At 47.5% G+C, this 15906-nt stretch overlaps 1 protein-coding gene across 2 annotated transcripts in view; it reads left to right on the top strand.

The window, feature by feature from the left end:
- The window catches only part of IGFN1 (immunoglobulin like and fibronectin type III domain containing 1), a 36768-nt gene extending 27261 nt beyond the window's left edge, over window positions 1-9507 (top strand). For both annotated transcript variants that reach the window (XM_032137071.2, XM_058430829.1), the window contains 6 exons: window positions 2019-2321; window positions 3322-3410; window positions 5243-5438; window positions 6385-6684; window positions 7442-7768; window positions 8948-9507. In XM_032137071.2, coding sequence (XP_031992962.1) covers window positions 2019-2321; window positions 3322-3410; window positions 5243-5438; window positions 6385-6684; window positions 7442-7768; window positions 8948-8961 — 1229 coding nt within the window. In that variant the 3' untranslated portion in view covers window positions 8962-9507. The remainder of the gene's footprint in view (window positions 1-2018; window positions 2322-3321; window positions 3411-5242; window positions 5439-6384; window positions 6685-7441; window positions 7769-8947) is intronic.
- The last annotated feature ends 6399 nt before the right edge of the window (window positions 9508-15906 follow it).

The following is a 15906-nucleotide window of genomic DNA, read 5'->3' as shown; positions in this document are numbered from 1 at the left end:
CTGTTTGAATGAACCCAATAAGACCGGAACATTCTGTACTTTTCATTGTTCAAGTGGTATCTGAGTTTTAGTCCTAGGAAGGGCAAGACGTGGAATGGAGGGATGGGGGAGGAAAGCCGGCCCATGCAACTTACTCCTTGCAAATGGACCAAGCCTGTCCTATCTTTTCTCTTTCTTTTCTTTTCTTCTCTGTTCTTTTCTTTTCTTTCTCTCTCTCTTTCCTTCTCTCTGTCTTTCTTTCTTTTTTTCTCTTTCTTTCTTTCTTTCTCTCTCTCCCCCCTTCCTCCCTCCCTCTCTTCTTTCTCTTTCCTTTCCCTTTCTTTTTTTTTCTTTCTTTCTTTCTTTCTTTCTTTCTTTCTTTCTTTCTTTCTTTCTTTCTCTCTTCCCCTTCCTCCCTCCCTCTCTTCTTTCTTTCTCTTTCCATTCTTTTTCTTTTCTTTTCTTTTCTCTCTCTCTCTCTCTCTCTCTCTCTTTCTGACAGGGTCTCACTCTTTTACCCAGGCTGGAGTGCAGTGATGCAATCTCGGCTCACTGCAGCCTTGAACTCCTGGCCTCAAGCAATCCTCCTGCCTCAGCCTCCTAAGCAGCTGGAACTATGAGCATGTGCCACCACGCCCTGCTAATTTATCTTTTTGTAGAGACAGGGTCTCACTGTATTGCCCAGGCTGGTCTTGAACTCCTGCTTTCAAGCTATCCTCCTGCCTCGGCCTCCTAAAGTGCTGGGATTACAGGCATGAGCCACAGGCCCACAGCCTGTTAATCTCTCTTATCAGTGGTGGGAAGTAGAGACAATAGATAGGATAAGCAGTGTCTAACAGTAGCCACAGCAATCACTACATTTTCTGGATTCTTGTTGCTAAGCAAGGCCCATGGCCCAGCAACATCATCTTATTAGAACTTGTGAGAAATGCTGAATCTCAGGCCTCACCCCAGACCTACTGAGTCAGGGTCTATATTTTTTACCAAAATCCCCAGGTAACTTCTATACTAATTAAAGTTTGAGAAGTATTGCCCTAGCCCAGTGGTTTTCAAACTTCATTGCATATTTAGAAACACCTGGAAAACTCTTAAAAATGTTGATGCCTAGACTGCACCACAGACTAATTAAATCAGAATCTCTGGGGTGGCATCTAGGTGCCAGCATTTTTAAGCTCACCAGGTGATTCCAACGTGCAGCCAGGCTTGAGGGCCAGAGCCCTTTCACACTCACTGTGCTTTTTGCTTGTTCTAAAACCTCTGTGGGTAGGTGGGGCTATTATTTTTTTTTTTTTTTGAGAAGAAGTCTCGCTCTTTCACCCAGGCTGGAGTGCAGAGGCGCGATCTCTGCTCACTGCAGGCTCCGCCCCCTGGGGTTCACGCCATTCTCCTGCCTCAGCCTCCCGCGTAGCTGGGACTACAGGCGCCCGCCACCTCGCCTGGCTAATTTTTTGTATTTTTAGTAGAAACGGGGTTTCACCGTATTAGCCAGGATGGTCTTGATCTCCTGACCTCGTGATCCGCCCGCCTCGGCCTCCCAAAGTGCTGGGATTACAGGCGTGAGCCACCGCGCCCGGCTATTATTATTGTTCTCATGTAACAAGTGGAGAACAAGAAGCCTGCACTGAGTACCCAAAAGGCAGAGTCTTGACTCTAAGAGCTTAGAGTCCAGAATAAAAACACATAGAAGTCTAGTCTTACGGGATAATGGAACCCAAGAGTTCATCAACTAAAATATCAGTTTTCAGGAATTACAGAAGGATAGTTAGGAGAAGGCGTTTGGCAGGTTGGTGAATGAATGAGGGGAATGAGTTGAGGGAGGCTTCCTGGTGGAGGTGGCCTGGGATCTGTGTGCATAACGGAGACAAAGTGCTGGTTACAGTAAGAATTTGGAACAAGGTAGGTGCTTCAGGAAGAATCTAAAGGCAGAATTGCTAAGTGAAAACAATTCCCAGTCTCCCACAAGGAAGGCTAGTCAATATCCACACTGAGTGGCCTCCCTCAGGAGATGCCATTCCTGACTCTCCCATGCTGCCTGGCAGGACCCCCTGGGCCGGTGAGGAATCTCCAAGTCACGGACACATCGAACACCAGCATCACTCTGAGCTGGGCTGGGCCAGACACCCAGGACGGGGATGAAGCCCAGGGGTATGTGGTGGAGCTGTGCAGCTCAGACAGTCTCCAGTGGCTCCCGTGCCATGCAGGCACCGTGCCAGTCACCACCTACACGGCCAAGGGGCTTCGGCCTGGAGAGGGCTACTTCGTGCGGGTGACAGCAGTTAATGAAGGAGGCCAGAGCCAGCCCACTGCCCTGGACACATTAGTGCAAGCCATGCCTGTTACTGGTGAGTGCTGCCTCCTTCCCTGACCCCTGAGCCCTGCAGGCCCCTCCTGAGAGGGGGCCCCTGAGTAGCCGCCATGCACTTGCTAAGCCAGGATCCCCACCCTCAGTTTCAGGAAGTAACATTTATTGAGCACCTACTAGGTGCTAGGCACTGGGCTAGGCAGTCCCTTCTTAGAAATGTTTTCTCATTACAACTCATAACTATACTACAATATTAATGTTTTATTCCGAAGTTACAGAGAAGGAAACTGAGGTTCAAGGTACTTTGCCCAAGTTGTCACTAACGGTATGTGGATTTAAACCTGGAGCCAGGATTTAAACCTGGAGACTCCAAAGTTGATGTTCTGTAGGAGAGAGAGTGGCTGCTTCCCGGGCATGGCCTTCGAAGGCCTAAGTGCACCTCAGCTCCCACGGTTCACGTTCAGAATGGAACATGCCCAGCTGCCCGTTATTATTGAAAAGAGGTTTGTCTTTCCCTTTGGGCTTTAACCACCACAAGCACCTGATCTGCCTTTGACCCAAGCTGACACCAGGCCACCCCAGCTGACCCTAGTCATCACTGTGGCAGTAGGGAGACACAAACACAGCACATGGAGTCCAGAGTCCCAGAATCTTGTCCTGGCTCTCTCCCGAGCAAGGTGTGACCTCAGGCAAGTCACTTCCTGTCTTAGATTGGTGTTTATCTCATCTGCAAAACATACGCGCTCTGCCACATATCAGTATCTTCCTCTGTTCCAGCCTAGTCCACCCCTCTCCCTGCAGGATCCCTTCCTCCGCTCCTGTCTCTCCCCTGCTAGCATCTCCCCACCAGCCTCTGGGGTCCCCCCTGAAGATTCTGCTCCCAGCTGCACTCCAGTCTTTTAGAGGCCCCAGTGTGTTGGGATCTCAGCATCAATCCAACTGGCCCAGTCTTCCCCTCCAGCCCTGCCTTGCTGGGGACCTAGGGCTGGGGTCCAACTGCGAGGGAAGAGGGAGGTAACCAGTCCTCTTGTGTGTTTCAGTCTGTCCCAAGTTCCTCGTGGACTCCAGCACCAAGGACTTGCTGATGGTCAAGGTCGGGGACACTGTTCGTGTGCCCGTCTCCTTTGAAGTGAGTGTACCTACAGGGGTGTGGGGAGGAAAGCCCAGAGAGGCCAAGGGGGCCAGACTCAGCCCTGTGGCTCTCTTTTCTTCCCTGTTCCTTTTTGGCCCCTAGTCAGTGCCCTGGGCTTGTGGAAATCAGGCGAGAGACATGAGGAAGGAAGGATTCAGTTACTCCTTGAAGGTACCGCCCTCACTTGGCCGCTGGGTGGCCATCCTGCTCCAGGCCTGCAAATCCCTCTAGTGGTAGCTTCTGCTACTGCACCTCCAAACTAAGGCTCTTAGGTTCTCCACCTCTCCTAGTCTGGGAATTCAAGGAGCCGGCCGTGCCGATGATCCCCTTTGACTTCACAATGTATTCTTGTGCAAGCACATGACCTACATTTGACTCAGGGTGATCCTTAACCAACACCAACACCACCCGACTTTACAACAGTAGGATGGTGGCTAAAAGTACAAACTGCCTGGGTTCAAATTTTGATGTCATCACTCACAGCCGTTTGACTTTGGACAAATATTATTATTTCTTTATTTATTTTGAGATGGAGTCTCACTCTGTCGCCCAGGCTGGAGTGCAGCGGCGCGATCTCGGCTTACTGCAACCTCCACCTCCCGGGTTCAAGCGATTCTCCTGCTTTAGCCTCCCAAGTAGCTGGGATTACAGGCGCCCGCCATCACGCCCGGCTAATTTTTGTATTTTTAGTAGAGATGGGGTTTCGCCATGTTGGCCAGGCTGGTCTCGAACTCCTGACCTCAGGTGATCTGCCCACCTCGGCCTCCGAAAGTGCTTGGATTAGAAGTGTGAGCCACTGTGCCCAGCCAGGACAAATATCTTAATGTCTCTGTGTTTCACCTTCCTCATCTGTCAAAAGGAGATAATAATAGTAACCTGTCTCAAAGGTCTGAGAGTTCAAGGAATTAATATATTGAAAGTGTATATGTAGGGCCTGGCATATGGCAGCACCCAATATGTTTTAATATTATTATTGTTTAAAATCATCATCATCTGTGTAGGAAGCTCATAGCACACGGAGCCAGATTCAAAACAGTCTATCTTACTCTAAATGACTTGTTCTTAACCACAATAATGACAATGATAATGATGACAAAAATATTTAACGCACATTGAGTAGTTACCATGTCCTAAGCCTTGTTCTCTCTGCTTTCCGTGTATGTATTATTAATGCCTTAAATTCTCAGAACAATCTTGTGAGGTCAGTTAGTGACTATCAGCGTCTTCATTTGACTCTGGTGCCCACCGTGCCCTGTACTGACGGCCCCGTAGGGAGTTGGCGACAAGGTCACCAAGCAGCTGGGCTGGCCTTCCCACCCTGCTCAGGGTCACCACAGTTCAAGGCCAGGACACTTCCTCCTAGACTATTGCCAAATTATCTCCTATGTGGTCTTGGCTGCCAGGGTGGTTAACACTCCCCTCCCCACACATCCCTTCTCATTCCCATCCCACCCCCTGCCGTGTGAATCCAGAACTCGTTATGCTTTCCTGCTCAGAATCTGACAACAGCGGCTCCTGGCTTACAGGATAACGTCCAGATGTCTGTAGAGGTGTGACGTGGAGGGCACTTTGCATTTTTGCCGAACCTCTTCGTCCAACTTCCTTTCCCGTTCTACCGCTCCCCTACCATACCCGCCTGCCAACCTCACACTTTATCACCACCCCTCTTTCCCATCTGTGTTTTCTTGTCGACGTTCTGTTTTCTTGTCGACTTTCTCCTTGCAGAAGACTCTTCTCACCGCTTCTACCTTTGGCTTAGCTTAAATGCCATCACCTCCGTGAAACTGCCAGCTGCCCCTTTCCAACTTTTCCTTCCTTTCCTTTCTCAGGCCATGCCCATGCCTGAGGTGACCTGGCTGAAGGATGGCTTGCCCTTGCCCAAAAGAAGTGTGACCATCACTAAGGATGGCCTCACCCAGCTTCTGATCCCTGTGGCTGGACTCTCAGACAGTGGTCTCTACACTGTGATGCTGAGGACCCTGCAGGGGAAGGAGGTTGCCCACAGCTTCCGTATCAGGGTGGCAGGTAAGGCAGGCCTGGCTCTGGGCTCTGGACGCTGGCTTGGCCACTCACCAAGGCAAAGAGGTGTCCACTGGTCTGATCATAGGTCTCAGCCACCGTACCAGGGCTAAGTATGCAAGGTGACCATTCTCCACCTTTCCTCCATGCTTGATGATAGAAAGTAGAAAGGAGCCCAGAAGATCCCCTGGGGACTTCCATTGTCCTTCTGCCTCAGGAGCCTAGAGACAGTCATGTCATGTCTCCTCTCCAACCTCAGTTATCCTTCCCTTTGAGTCAGTGAGCTGAGGCAGTCACCACTGTTACATCACTCCAAAGACCCAGGGGACAAAATTGTCTGTAGCCATTGCATGGGATAAAGGCTTTCCTCCCCAGCTGTGGCTCCACACAGCCCCTGCCCTGGAGGAGCTTCTGGATATCCAGAAATGATCAAATAGACTAACAGTGGGGCTCTGTAATGCAGCCTCATGAGAGCCTTGCCTCTGTCCAAAAATGCATGCCTTGTCCTGTGTCATTTTACTTAAAAACTGAAGTGAATTTGGTGAAACCCCGTCTCTACAAAAAACACAAAAAATTAGCCAGGCGTGGAGGCGGCCGCCTGTAGTCCCAGCTACTTGGGAGGCTGAGGCAGGAGAATGCGTGAACCCAGGAGTTGGAGCTTGCAGTGAGCTGAGATCGTGCCACTGCTGCCCACTGTCCAGCCTGGGCAACAGAGCCAGACTCCGTCTCCAAAAACAAACAAACCGAAGTGAATTAAAATTACTCTTTTGGGGAGATTTTCTACCCTCTAGAGATAACTGCGGACCTCTGGCCAAGCTTACTGTGGCTCCAGCTACTTGTGTGGCAAGACTGCATTCCCCAGGACCCTTAGAAGTCCTGGGACCCGGAGGGGGCTGGCAGCAGCCCTGCTGGGTCCCCTCCACGTGACCTCCCTCTGCCGTCTCTCTTGAAGCATGTCCGCAGGCGCCTGGGCCCATCCACCTGCAGGAGAACGTGCCTGGGACGGTGACCGCCGAGTGGGAACCCTCTCCTGATGAGGCCCGGGATGTCCCGCTGCACTACGCGGTGTTCACACGCTCCTCAGCGCACGGCCCCTGGCGCGAGGCAGCCGACCGCATCCACACCAACCGCTTCACCCTCCTGGGCATCCTCCCTGGCCACGAGTACCACTTCAGGGTGGTGGCCAAGAATGAGCTGGGGGCCAGCAAACCCTCGGACACCAGCCAGCCCTGGTGCATCCCCCGGCAGCGCAGTAAGCAGCCCCTGAGAGGGAGGAGCAGGCAGGATGGGGGTTGCTCTCTGCAAGGCAGCGGGATGCACCCAGGCGTGGCAGGCGTGCAGGATAGGGACTGTGGCAGAGATGGCCTGGAGCATGCCAAATAACAGCCAGCAGCCCCGAGCTGCTGCTCTTCTTCCCGCTCCTGCCTCACACCCACCTGTACTGGCATCCTCTGCACCCCTGACCTCCGTGGGGAGAATGAGATTGGTGTGGGTGTTTTGGTGTCTGAGGTGCCTTTGGGAGGATTTTCAAAAGCAGCCACAGACAATAAGGCAAATAGAGGTTAATGTTTCTCTGAAAACAAAGTGTATTTTACAGCAAAGTAGATGTGGACCTTAAGATCAGTCACTAGAAAAGCAGGCTATAAAATCAAATGAAAGTTTCATTTTCATAAAATACAAAAATGTCAGGAAAACTCTACACCAGCATGTCAGTTACAGTCATCTATAGGTAGTGGGATTATGATTGGTTTTTATTCTGTCTCCTTTGATTCTCTGTGTATTATAATTGTCCACAGTGAATGTGTGTTAGCTACAAAAAAATTCATAAAGAATTTTAGGAAAAGGATAGAATGAGGCAAGCCTTGGGGTCCAATTTGCAGGCAAGATGTGGCAGGAAATCCCGGATAAGGCCTACATGGTAGCATCATGAGCTCTTTACCCAGACTTGGGTCTCAGCCAGGCCTTCCTCACTTTCTCACCCTCCTGTCTCACCCTGGCTTTCACCACAGACAGGTTCACAGTGAAGTCTCCGAGCTACAGGGAGCCCGACCTGAGCCAGAAGCCCCGGTTCCTGGTGGGCCTGCGGTCCCACCTGCTGCCCCAGGGCTGCGAGTGCTGCATGAGCTGTGCCGTGCAGGGCTCGCCCCGGCCCCATGTCACCTGGTTCAAGAACGACCAGAGCCTGGAAGGAAACCCTGAGGTGTACAGCACTGACCTGCTGGGCGTGTGCTCCCTCACCATCCCCAGCGTATCCCCGAAGGACAGCGGGGAGTACAAGGCTGTGGCTGAGAACACGCTGGGCCAGGCAGTCAGCACTGCCACCCTCATTGTCATAGGTAATGGTGGCTGCCCTGGCAGTGGGGCAGGAAGGAGACCCAGGACAGCAGCCACCTGCCTGCCTTCAGGGAGCCTCCGGGGGGTGTCTAGAGGGATTCAGCCGGGAGTCAGGAGACCAGGACTCTCTGCCTGACTCTATGAACTTTCAGCTATTTAACCTACCAACACTGGTCCACATGTGGTCTTGATTTGCCCACTTTTTAAAAAATGTATTTTTATTTTTAGTTTTATTTTTTTGAGATGGAGCTTTGCTCTTGTTGCCCAGATTGGAGTGCAATGGCATGATCTCGGCTCACTGCAGCCTCCACCTCCTGGATTCCAGAGATTCTCCTGCCTCAGCCTCCCGAGTAGCTGGGATTACAGGCATCCGCCACCACACCCAGCTGATTTTTTTGTATTTTTAGTAGAAGCGGGGTTTCACCATGTTGGCCAGGCTGGTCTCAAACTCCTGACCTCAGGTGATCCACCTGCCTCGGCCTCCCAAAGAGCTAGGATTACAGGTGTGAGCCACTGTGCCTGGCAGATTTGCCCACTTTTAAAATGAGGTATTTGAACTTGGCGAGCAACTCTTGATGGAAGGGCTGTGTACTGCTCACCTAAGCTTCCCAGTGGGGCCACGTGACACATTGCAGGCTGAGAGATGAACAGGCGTCCGTATTGCTCTTTCTTAAGTATGTCGAGATATGGACATTTAGTGCCTAGAAAGGCATGCTGATTCTCTCATTGGTAGTCTCCTTTTCAGTAGCTCAGATATATATGTTAATAAAAGTTTTTCCTTCAATAGTACTTAAAACACTTTATATTTTGAATAGCAATAAAAGGCAAGCCTCAATTGACCTTCATGGAAAAATGACCCCTCTGCACTGGAGCAGAGCATCTCTCCTCTCTGTAGCACCTGTGCTTAGGCATTTAGGAAGCCACTCTCAAAGCTCCCCAGCTTGTGTACATATGTAGTCCTGGAACAAAGCTGGCATTAGGGGTGGTTATGGTTCCCCGAGGGGCTGGCAAAGGGCTTTGCCCAAGCTCAGAGAGCACATGGTGGCTCTGGATTTGAACCCATACCCCCTGATGGCAGAGCCTGTAGCCTAAGCCCCATGCTGAGTTTTCTTCACCACTGAACAGGTGCGGGGTGGGGTGGCTGCCCCTCTGGACCAACTGGAATATTCTGTGTCTTGCAGAACCCAGCCCCTAGCTTCACCTCACCCTGGGATGGTCCTGGACCCTTGAAGCTTCACTTCCGACACCTGCACTGGCCCAGGAAGCCAATCCCAAGGATGGAGGCTGTGCCCAGAGCCCCAGGAAAATGGGAGTGAGAAGATGCCTGGCAAGGTTTTGGCCAGGAAGACATGAAGTCCTTGCGGAAGAAAAACAAGGGAGGAGGGCATTCCACCGCCTGGCTCCAAGCTAAGTCGCTCAACGGAATGACAGCGAACCTCCTGGACCCTCACCTTATGGGTTTCTTTCTTCTTCGCTTTAGGAGATCCAGAGGGCACTTGCCTGCAGGATGGGCCGGCTCCTTATTTTCCTGGGCTGAGCCCTTTGGAGGGAGGGTGGGCACAGCTGGGCCTTCTGTGACCACTGGGAGGGAAGAGAAGAGGAGGTCAGAGGACCTGGGTGAGGACTAGGGCATCGAGGGCATGTGTGTGGGTGGGGGCAGCCTCCACTTCCTGGATTCAAGAGATTCCAGGGGTGCAGCATGTGCTTTCTGTACGTTTTCTTCATTAAAACATTAGGCTAATACGGGCAGATCATTGGCAAATTTACTTGGGGTGGGTGTGTTGGAGGAAAGATTTCCAAAGCAGAGCCTTTATTCCAGGCTTCAGTTGGGAGGATGGGTGGGTTCTGGATGGAGGGAAGGATGGGCTCAGAACTGGACTCTTCTCCTGCAGCCCAGGCCTGCATAGTTGATTGCAATGGTGAGAAAGCCAAGAAAGGTTAGAGGGTAATGGAGATGCTTCTCTTCCTCCTGGCCTGTGTTTCCTGCACTCTTCTGACTGGCAGAAATCCTGTGAGCAGCAGAGCTGGAGGCCTCCCCAGGTGTTACGTGTGTGGGGACCACAGGGCTGGGGTTGCCTAGGGTTGGCCTATGTCTGTCACTCTCCAGGACCAGAAAGAGTCTGAGTTAGGGAGAATCCCACTCCAGGATCTGAGCCCCTGTCAGAAGGGGAAGAAAGAGGCTATCAAGTGCATGAGGGTGTGACTCTCACTCAAGGCTCCAGGAGGCCTTTTCACCTTCACAGTCCCCACTGCCCCATGTCACAGGAGGGATGGGATGCCTCCCTTTCCCAGGTGGGTCACCCCACCACTGACCCCAGAACTCTTGCACTCCATTATCCTCAAGGCATGGCCCCCAAACTCTCAGCCTCCCAGAAAATATTCCAGAGTTTCTAGGAGCCAAAAGAAAGGAAGGAGCCCCGGGGAAGGCTGAACCCCACTCTCTCCCAGGGCATCAGCTCTGAGGCCCAGCAGGTGACCCGATGAGCTAGAACACTGTCTGCCCTTCACTCCCTCTGCTCAGATCCTGGCTTCTGCTTCCCTCAGCCTCCCTTTGCCACTAATTGCAGGTCAGATGCATGAAGGAAGGAGGGTGAATCACAGGAGGAGGGGTTAATGCCAAAAATCTGTTTCTGAAGAGTGAGAATATGTGACCAAGGGAAGGTTCTCTGAACCGGAGAGGGAACTGTTCACCTAAAATAGACCAAGAGTGTCCCCCAGAGGCAGGGGCGCAGACCAGACAACCTTTTATAGCTCATTCCTTCTCCCACCAAAGAAACCTGCATGAGCTGTTTTCCTTGGAATTTCTCTTGTTATCTCTACCTTGCTAACACAGCAGGCCAACACCATGGCCATAGGAAAAGAAGGAAGTTCTTAGAAACTGAGAGGCAGTGGCTGGACACCTCAGCCTGTGTGGGGCAGTTCTCATGAGTTCTTTCCATGCTGCACAGTCCTGGAGTTGAAGGAGGGCAGGGCCTCAGGCCAATAGTCTGTGGTTTCAGAAATGCAGAGAAGAGGTTGTTTGCACAGAGGGGATATCCCAGTGCCTGTGGCATGCCTAGCTCTGAGCAGACACTCATATTGAGGATGAGAAGAGAGACCTTTCTGTACCTCTAAGGGTGGGCTACAGGGGACTGACCTATTGAGGCAATATAAGGACAAAAGACTATAACTCATGATGGCTTCATAAGACACCTTCATTTTTTTTTTGATGAGCCTGAATCAGGGACTGTGGAGGTGGAGATGAAGATGACACAGATATGAGTCCTATAGCCAAGGGACCCATGGCAGGGACACAAGACTTGAATACCAAGAGCCATAATCCAAGGTAGCCTGTGATGCATATTCTAAGAAAGGCACCAATAAAGTCCAGAGGAGTTCAGAGGAGGAGAGATGCTGCAGGCTGAGAACCTCAAGGAGGGCTTCCTAAAGTGGTAACATGCTTGAGGGAAAAGTAGCAACTGGACAGGCAGGAATGGGCAAGGGTCTATCAGGGTGGAGAACACCATCAGCAAAGGTAAGGAGGTAGGGAAGCACAAATTGGGTTCGAGGGCTGGCAAGTGGTTCAGATTAGACAATTCAGGGTGACCTGTGTAGCTATCACAGCCCTTTGGTCTAATGCCAAAGGGAAGCATTCCGGGACCAAATTTAAAGGCGTATGTGTGCTCTGGGCACCAACCACGATGGAGGCAGAGTTCCTGCTCTCAGAGGCCTGGGACAGTGAAAAGCAGTGGTCTCTTTTGGCAGTGGACAGCAGAGTGCCAATATCCTGGGGCAGGCCAGGTTAGGTGTCCCTGGGAGGGGCTAGCATACTTCTGTAACTGGGGTGGGATATGAAGGCAAAAGGAACGGTCATGGCATTTTCATTCATTTCCACACAAAGACAAAAAAAGTCCCTGCCAGTCAAGTATAGAATCTGAGCATATCTCAAAATAATAAGAGCTATTTATGAAAAACCCACAGCCAATATCATACTGAATGGGCAAAAACTGGAAGCATCCCCTTTGAAAACCGGCATGAGAGAAGGATGCCCTCTCTCACCACTCCTAGTCAACATAGTGTTGGAAGTGCTGGCCAGGGCAATCAGGCAAGAGAAAGAAATAAAGGGTATTCAATTAGGAAAAGAGGAAGTCAAATTGTCCCTGTTTGCAGATGACATGATTATATATTTAGAAAACCCCATTTTCTCAGCCCAAAATCTCCTTAAGCTGATAAGCAACTTCAGCAAAGTCTCAGGATACAAAATCAACGTGTAAAAATCACAAGCATTCCTATACACCAATAACAGAAAAACAGAGAGCCAAATCATGAGTGAACTCCCATTCACAATTGCTACAAAGAGAATAAAATACCTAGGAATCCAACTTACAAGGGATGTGAAGGACCTCTTCAAGGAGCACTATAAACCACTGCTCAACGAAATAAAAGAGGACACAAATAAGTGGAAGAACATTCCATGCTCATGGATAGGAAGAATCAGTATTGTGAAAATGGCCATACTGCCCAAGGTAATTTATAAATTCAATGCCATCCCCATCAAGCTACCAATGACTTTCTTCACAGAATTGGAAAAAACTACTTTGAAGTTCATATGGAACCAAAAAAGAGCCTGCATATCCACAATTCTAAGCAAAAAGAACAAAGCTGGAAGTGTCACGCTACCTGACTTCAAACTATACTACAAGGCTACAGTAACCAAAACAGCATGGTACTGGTACCAAAACAGTTATATAGACCAATGGAACAGAAATAGCCTCAGAAATAGCACCACACATCTACAACCATCTGATCTTTGACAAACCTGACAAAAACAAGAAATGGCAAAAAGATTCCCAATTTAATAAATGGTGCTGGGAAAACTAGCTAGCCATATGTAGAAAGCTGAAACTGGATCCCTTCCTTACACCTTATACAAAAATTAATTCAAGATGGATTAAAGACTTAAATGTTAGACCTAAAACCATAAAAACCCTACAAGAAAACCTAGGCAATATCATTCAGGACATAGGCATGGGCAAAGATTTCACGACTAAAACACCAAAAGCAATGGCAACAAAAGCCAAAATAGACAAATGGGATCTACTTAAACTAAAGAGCTTCTGCACAGCAAAAGAAACTACCATCAGAGTGAACAGGCAACCTATAGAATGGGAGTAAATGTTTCCAATTTACCCATCTGACAAAGGGCTAATATCCAGAATCTAAAAAGAACTTAAACAAGTTTACAAGAAGAAAACAAACAAGTCCATCAAAAAGTGGGCAAAGGATATGAACAGACACTTCTCAAAAGAAGACATTTAGGCAGCCAACAGACACGTGGAAAAATGCTCATCATCACCGGTCATCAGAGAAATGCAAATCAAAACCACAATGAGATACCATCTCATGCCAGTTAGAGTGGCAATCATTAAAAAGTCAGGAAACAACAAATGCTGGAGAGGATGTGGAGAAACAGGAATGCTTTTACACTGTTGGTGGGAGTGTAAATTAGTTCAACCATTGTGGAAAACAATGTGGCAATTCCCCAAGGATCTAGAACTAGAAATACCATTTGACCCAGTGATCCCATTACTGGGTATATACCCAAAGGATTATAAATCATGCTACTATAAACACATATGCATACGTATGTTTATTGCAGCACTATTCACGATAGCAAAGACTTGGAACCAACCCAAATGTCCATCAATGATAGACTGGATTAGGAAAATGTGGCACATATACACCACGGAATACTATGCAGCCACAAAAAAGGATGAGTTCATGTCCTTTGCAGGGACATGGGTGAAGCTGGAAACCATCATCCTCAGCAAACTATCACAAGGACAGAAAACCAAACACTGCGTGTTCTCACTCACAGGTGGGAATGGAACAATGAGAACACTTGGACACAGGGTGGGGAACATCACACACGGGGGCCTGTTGTGAGGTGGGGGGCTGCGGGAGGGATAGCATTAGGAGAAACAGCTAATGTAAATGACCAGTTGATGGGTGCAGCAAACCAACATGGCACATGTATACCTATGTAACTAACCTGCACGTTGTGCACACGTACCCTAGAACTTAAAGTATAATGAAAAAAAAAAAAGAATCTGAGCATAAGTTTAAGGGTTTAAAGACTAGTTCCGCTACTAACTAGTTGTGCAAGATCTTTAACCTATCTATGCCTTGTTCCTCATTTGTAAATTAAGAATAGGAGTTGCCTAATCAAGGTCACAAAGATTTTTCTCTTGTTTTCTTCTAGAAGTGTTATGGTTTTACTTCTTGCATTTCATTCTATGCATTTTAAGTTAATTTTTGTATGTGGTGTGTGTGGTGTGAGATGTTAAGAGTCAAGCTGGGTTTTTTTTTGTTAGAGTTTCTTTTTCTCCATTGAATTACCTTGGAATGCTTGTTGAAAGTCAATTGACCACACATGTGTGGGTCGACTTTCAGACTCTTTATTACTTACTCCTCTTCTATTTTCTGGAAAAGTTTGTTTAGAGTTGATGTTACATCTTCGTTAAATGTTTGGTAGAATTTACCAATAAAGCCACTGGACCTGGAGTTTTGTTTGTGGGAAGGATTTGACCTCAGACTCAATTTTTTCAACAAACATATAGGGCTATCCAAGCTACCAATGACTTCCTGAACGAACTTTGATAATTTGCGACTTTTAAAGAATTTGTCAATTTCATCTACATTGTTGAATTTGTTGGTACAAAGTTGTTTATAATATTCCCTTGTAATCATTTTACTATCTATAGGCTCTGTAGTGATATCCTCTTTCATTCTTCACAGTAGAAACACGTGTCTTCTTTTTATTCTTAATCTGTTACCTCATTACCTTTTCTCACTTAATTATCTTTTGACTTGCAATTTTTGTTGAAATGTCTGCTATCGTTCTTATCTTCGTTCTTAGGTACAAAGAACACTTTTCTCTGCTTTTAATATTTTCTCCTTATCAGCAATTTAATTACAATGTATCAGCTTGCGGGGTTGTTGAAAGTCAATTGACCATATGTGTGGGTCTACTTTTAGACTCTTTATTACTTTATCCTCTTCTATTTTCTGGAAAAGTTTGTATAGAGTTGATGTTATATCTTCCTTAAGTGTTTGGTAGAATTTACTGATAAAACCCCTGGGCCTGGGGTTTTCTTTGTTGGGAAGGATTTGTGAGTTGTAATTTTCATCAAATTTAGAAATGTTTGGCTATTATTTATTCAAATATTTTTCTGTACCTCTACTTTAGTGGCTCCAGTTTCACTTAGGTTAGAATGATTGACATTTGAACACAGCTCATTAGGGCTGTATTCCTTTTTTTGTTTTTCATTCCATTTTTCTCCGTGCTTCAATAACTATGTATTGAAGTTCATTGAATTTTTTTCTTCTGCAGTGTCTAAACTACTGGTGATCTCATTTTGTATGTTTTTCATTTCAGATACTGTATCCTTTAAATCTCTAGAACTTCTAGAGGTATGTATCTTTTGTTTCTCTTACCACATTCACGTGTTTCTACCTTCTTGAGTTTATGGAGCACATTTGTAATAGTGGTTTTAACATCCTTGTCTGCTAATTCTACCATCTCTGGGTAATTTCTGGATATGTTTATTTTGATGGATTTTCTCCTGGTAATGGGACATGTATTCATCATTGACATGCCTGGTAATGTTTTATTTTATGCCTGGCATTGTACATTTACACTGTTGTATCTTTGATTTTGTTGCATTCCTTTAAATAGTGTTGGTCTTTGTTCTGGCACACAGTTAAGCTTCTTGGAATCAGTTTGATCCTTTTAAGGCTTATTTCACCAAAGGTCCTACTTCATGTCCCTCTACCCCTTTCATTAAAATTGATAAACTCGAAAGTGTTGATGATGGCACAACACTCACTTGACACTCAGGATTTGTGCTACCAGTTTATTTTTGGCCTCTGAGGATTTTCCTTTCTTTCTTGCAATCTCAGCTATGCATTTAAAATTACATTTAAAAATATTTTATGTAGCATTTTTTAGGTGTTTTGCAGCACTGGGTTTTCAGGATTTTTTTTCCATTACAGTGCTAGAAATAGAAGGCTCCTAACCTATCATGTTTGTTAACTTAACCTATGGTGCTTTTTAGTAAACAAAAATCATTAATTTGGATGTAGCAAAATCCATTATTCT

This window comes from Hylobates moloch, unplaced genomic scaffold (assembly GCF_009828535.3).
Source record: "Hylobates moloch isolate HMO894 unplaced genomic scaffold, HMol_V3 SCAFFOLD_18, whole genome shotgun sequence".
Classification (NCBI taxonomy): domain Eukaryota; kingdom Metazoa; phylum Chordata; class Mammalia; order Primates; family Hylobatidae; genus Hylobates; species Hylobates moloch.
Note: the sequence above shows the minus strand (reverse complement) of the source record. Positions and strands in the feature narration are given on the sequence as shown.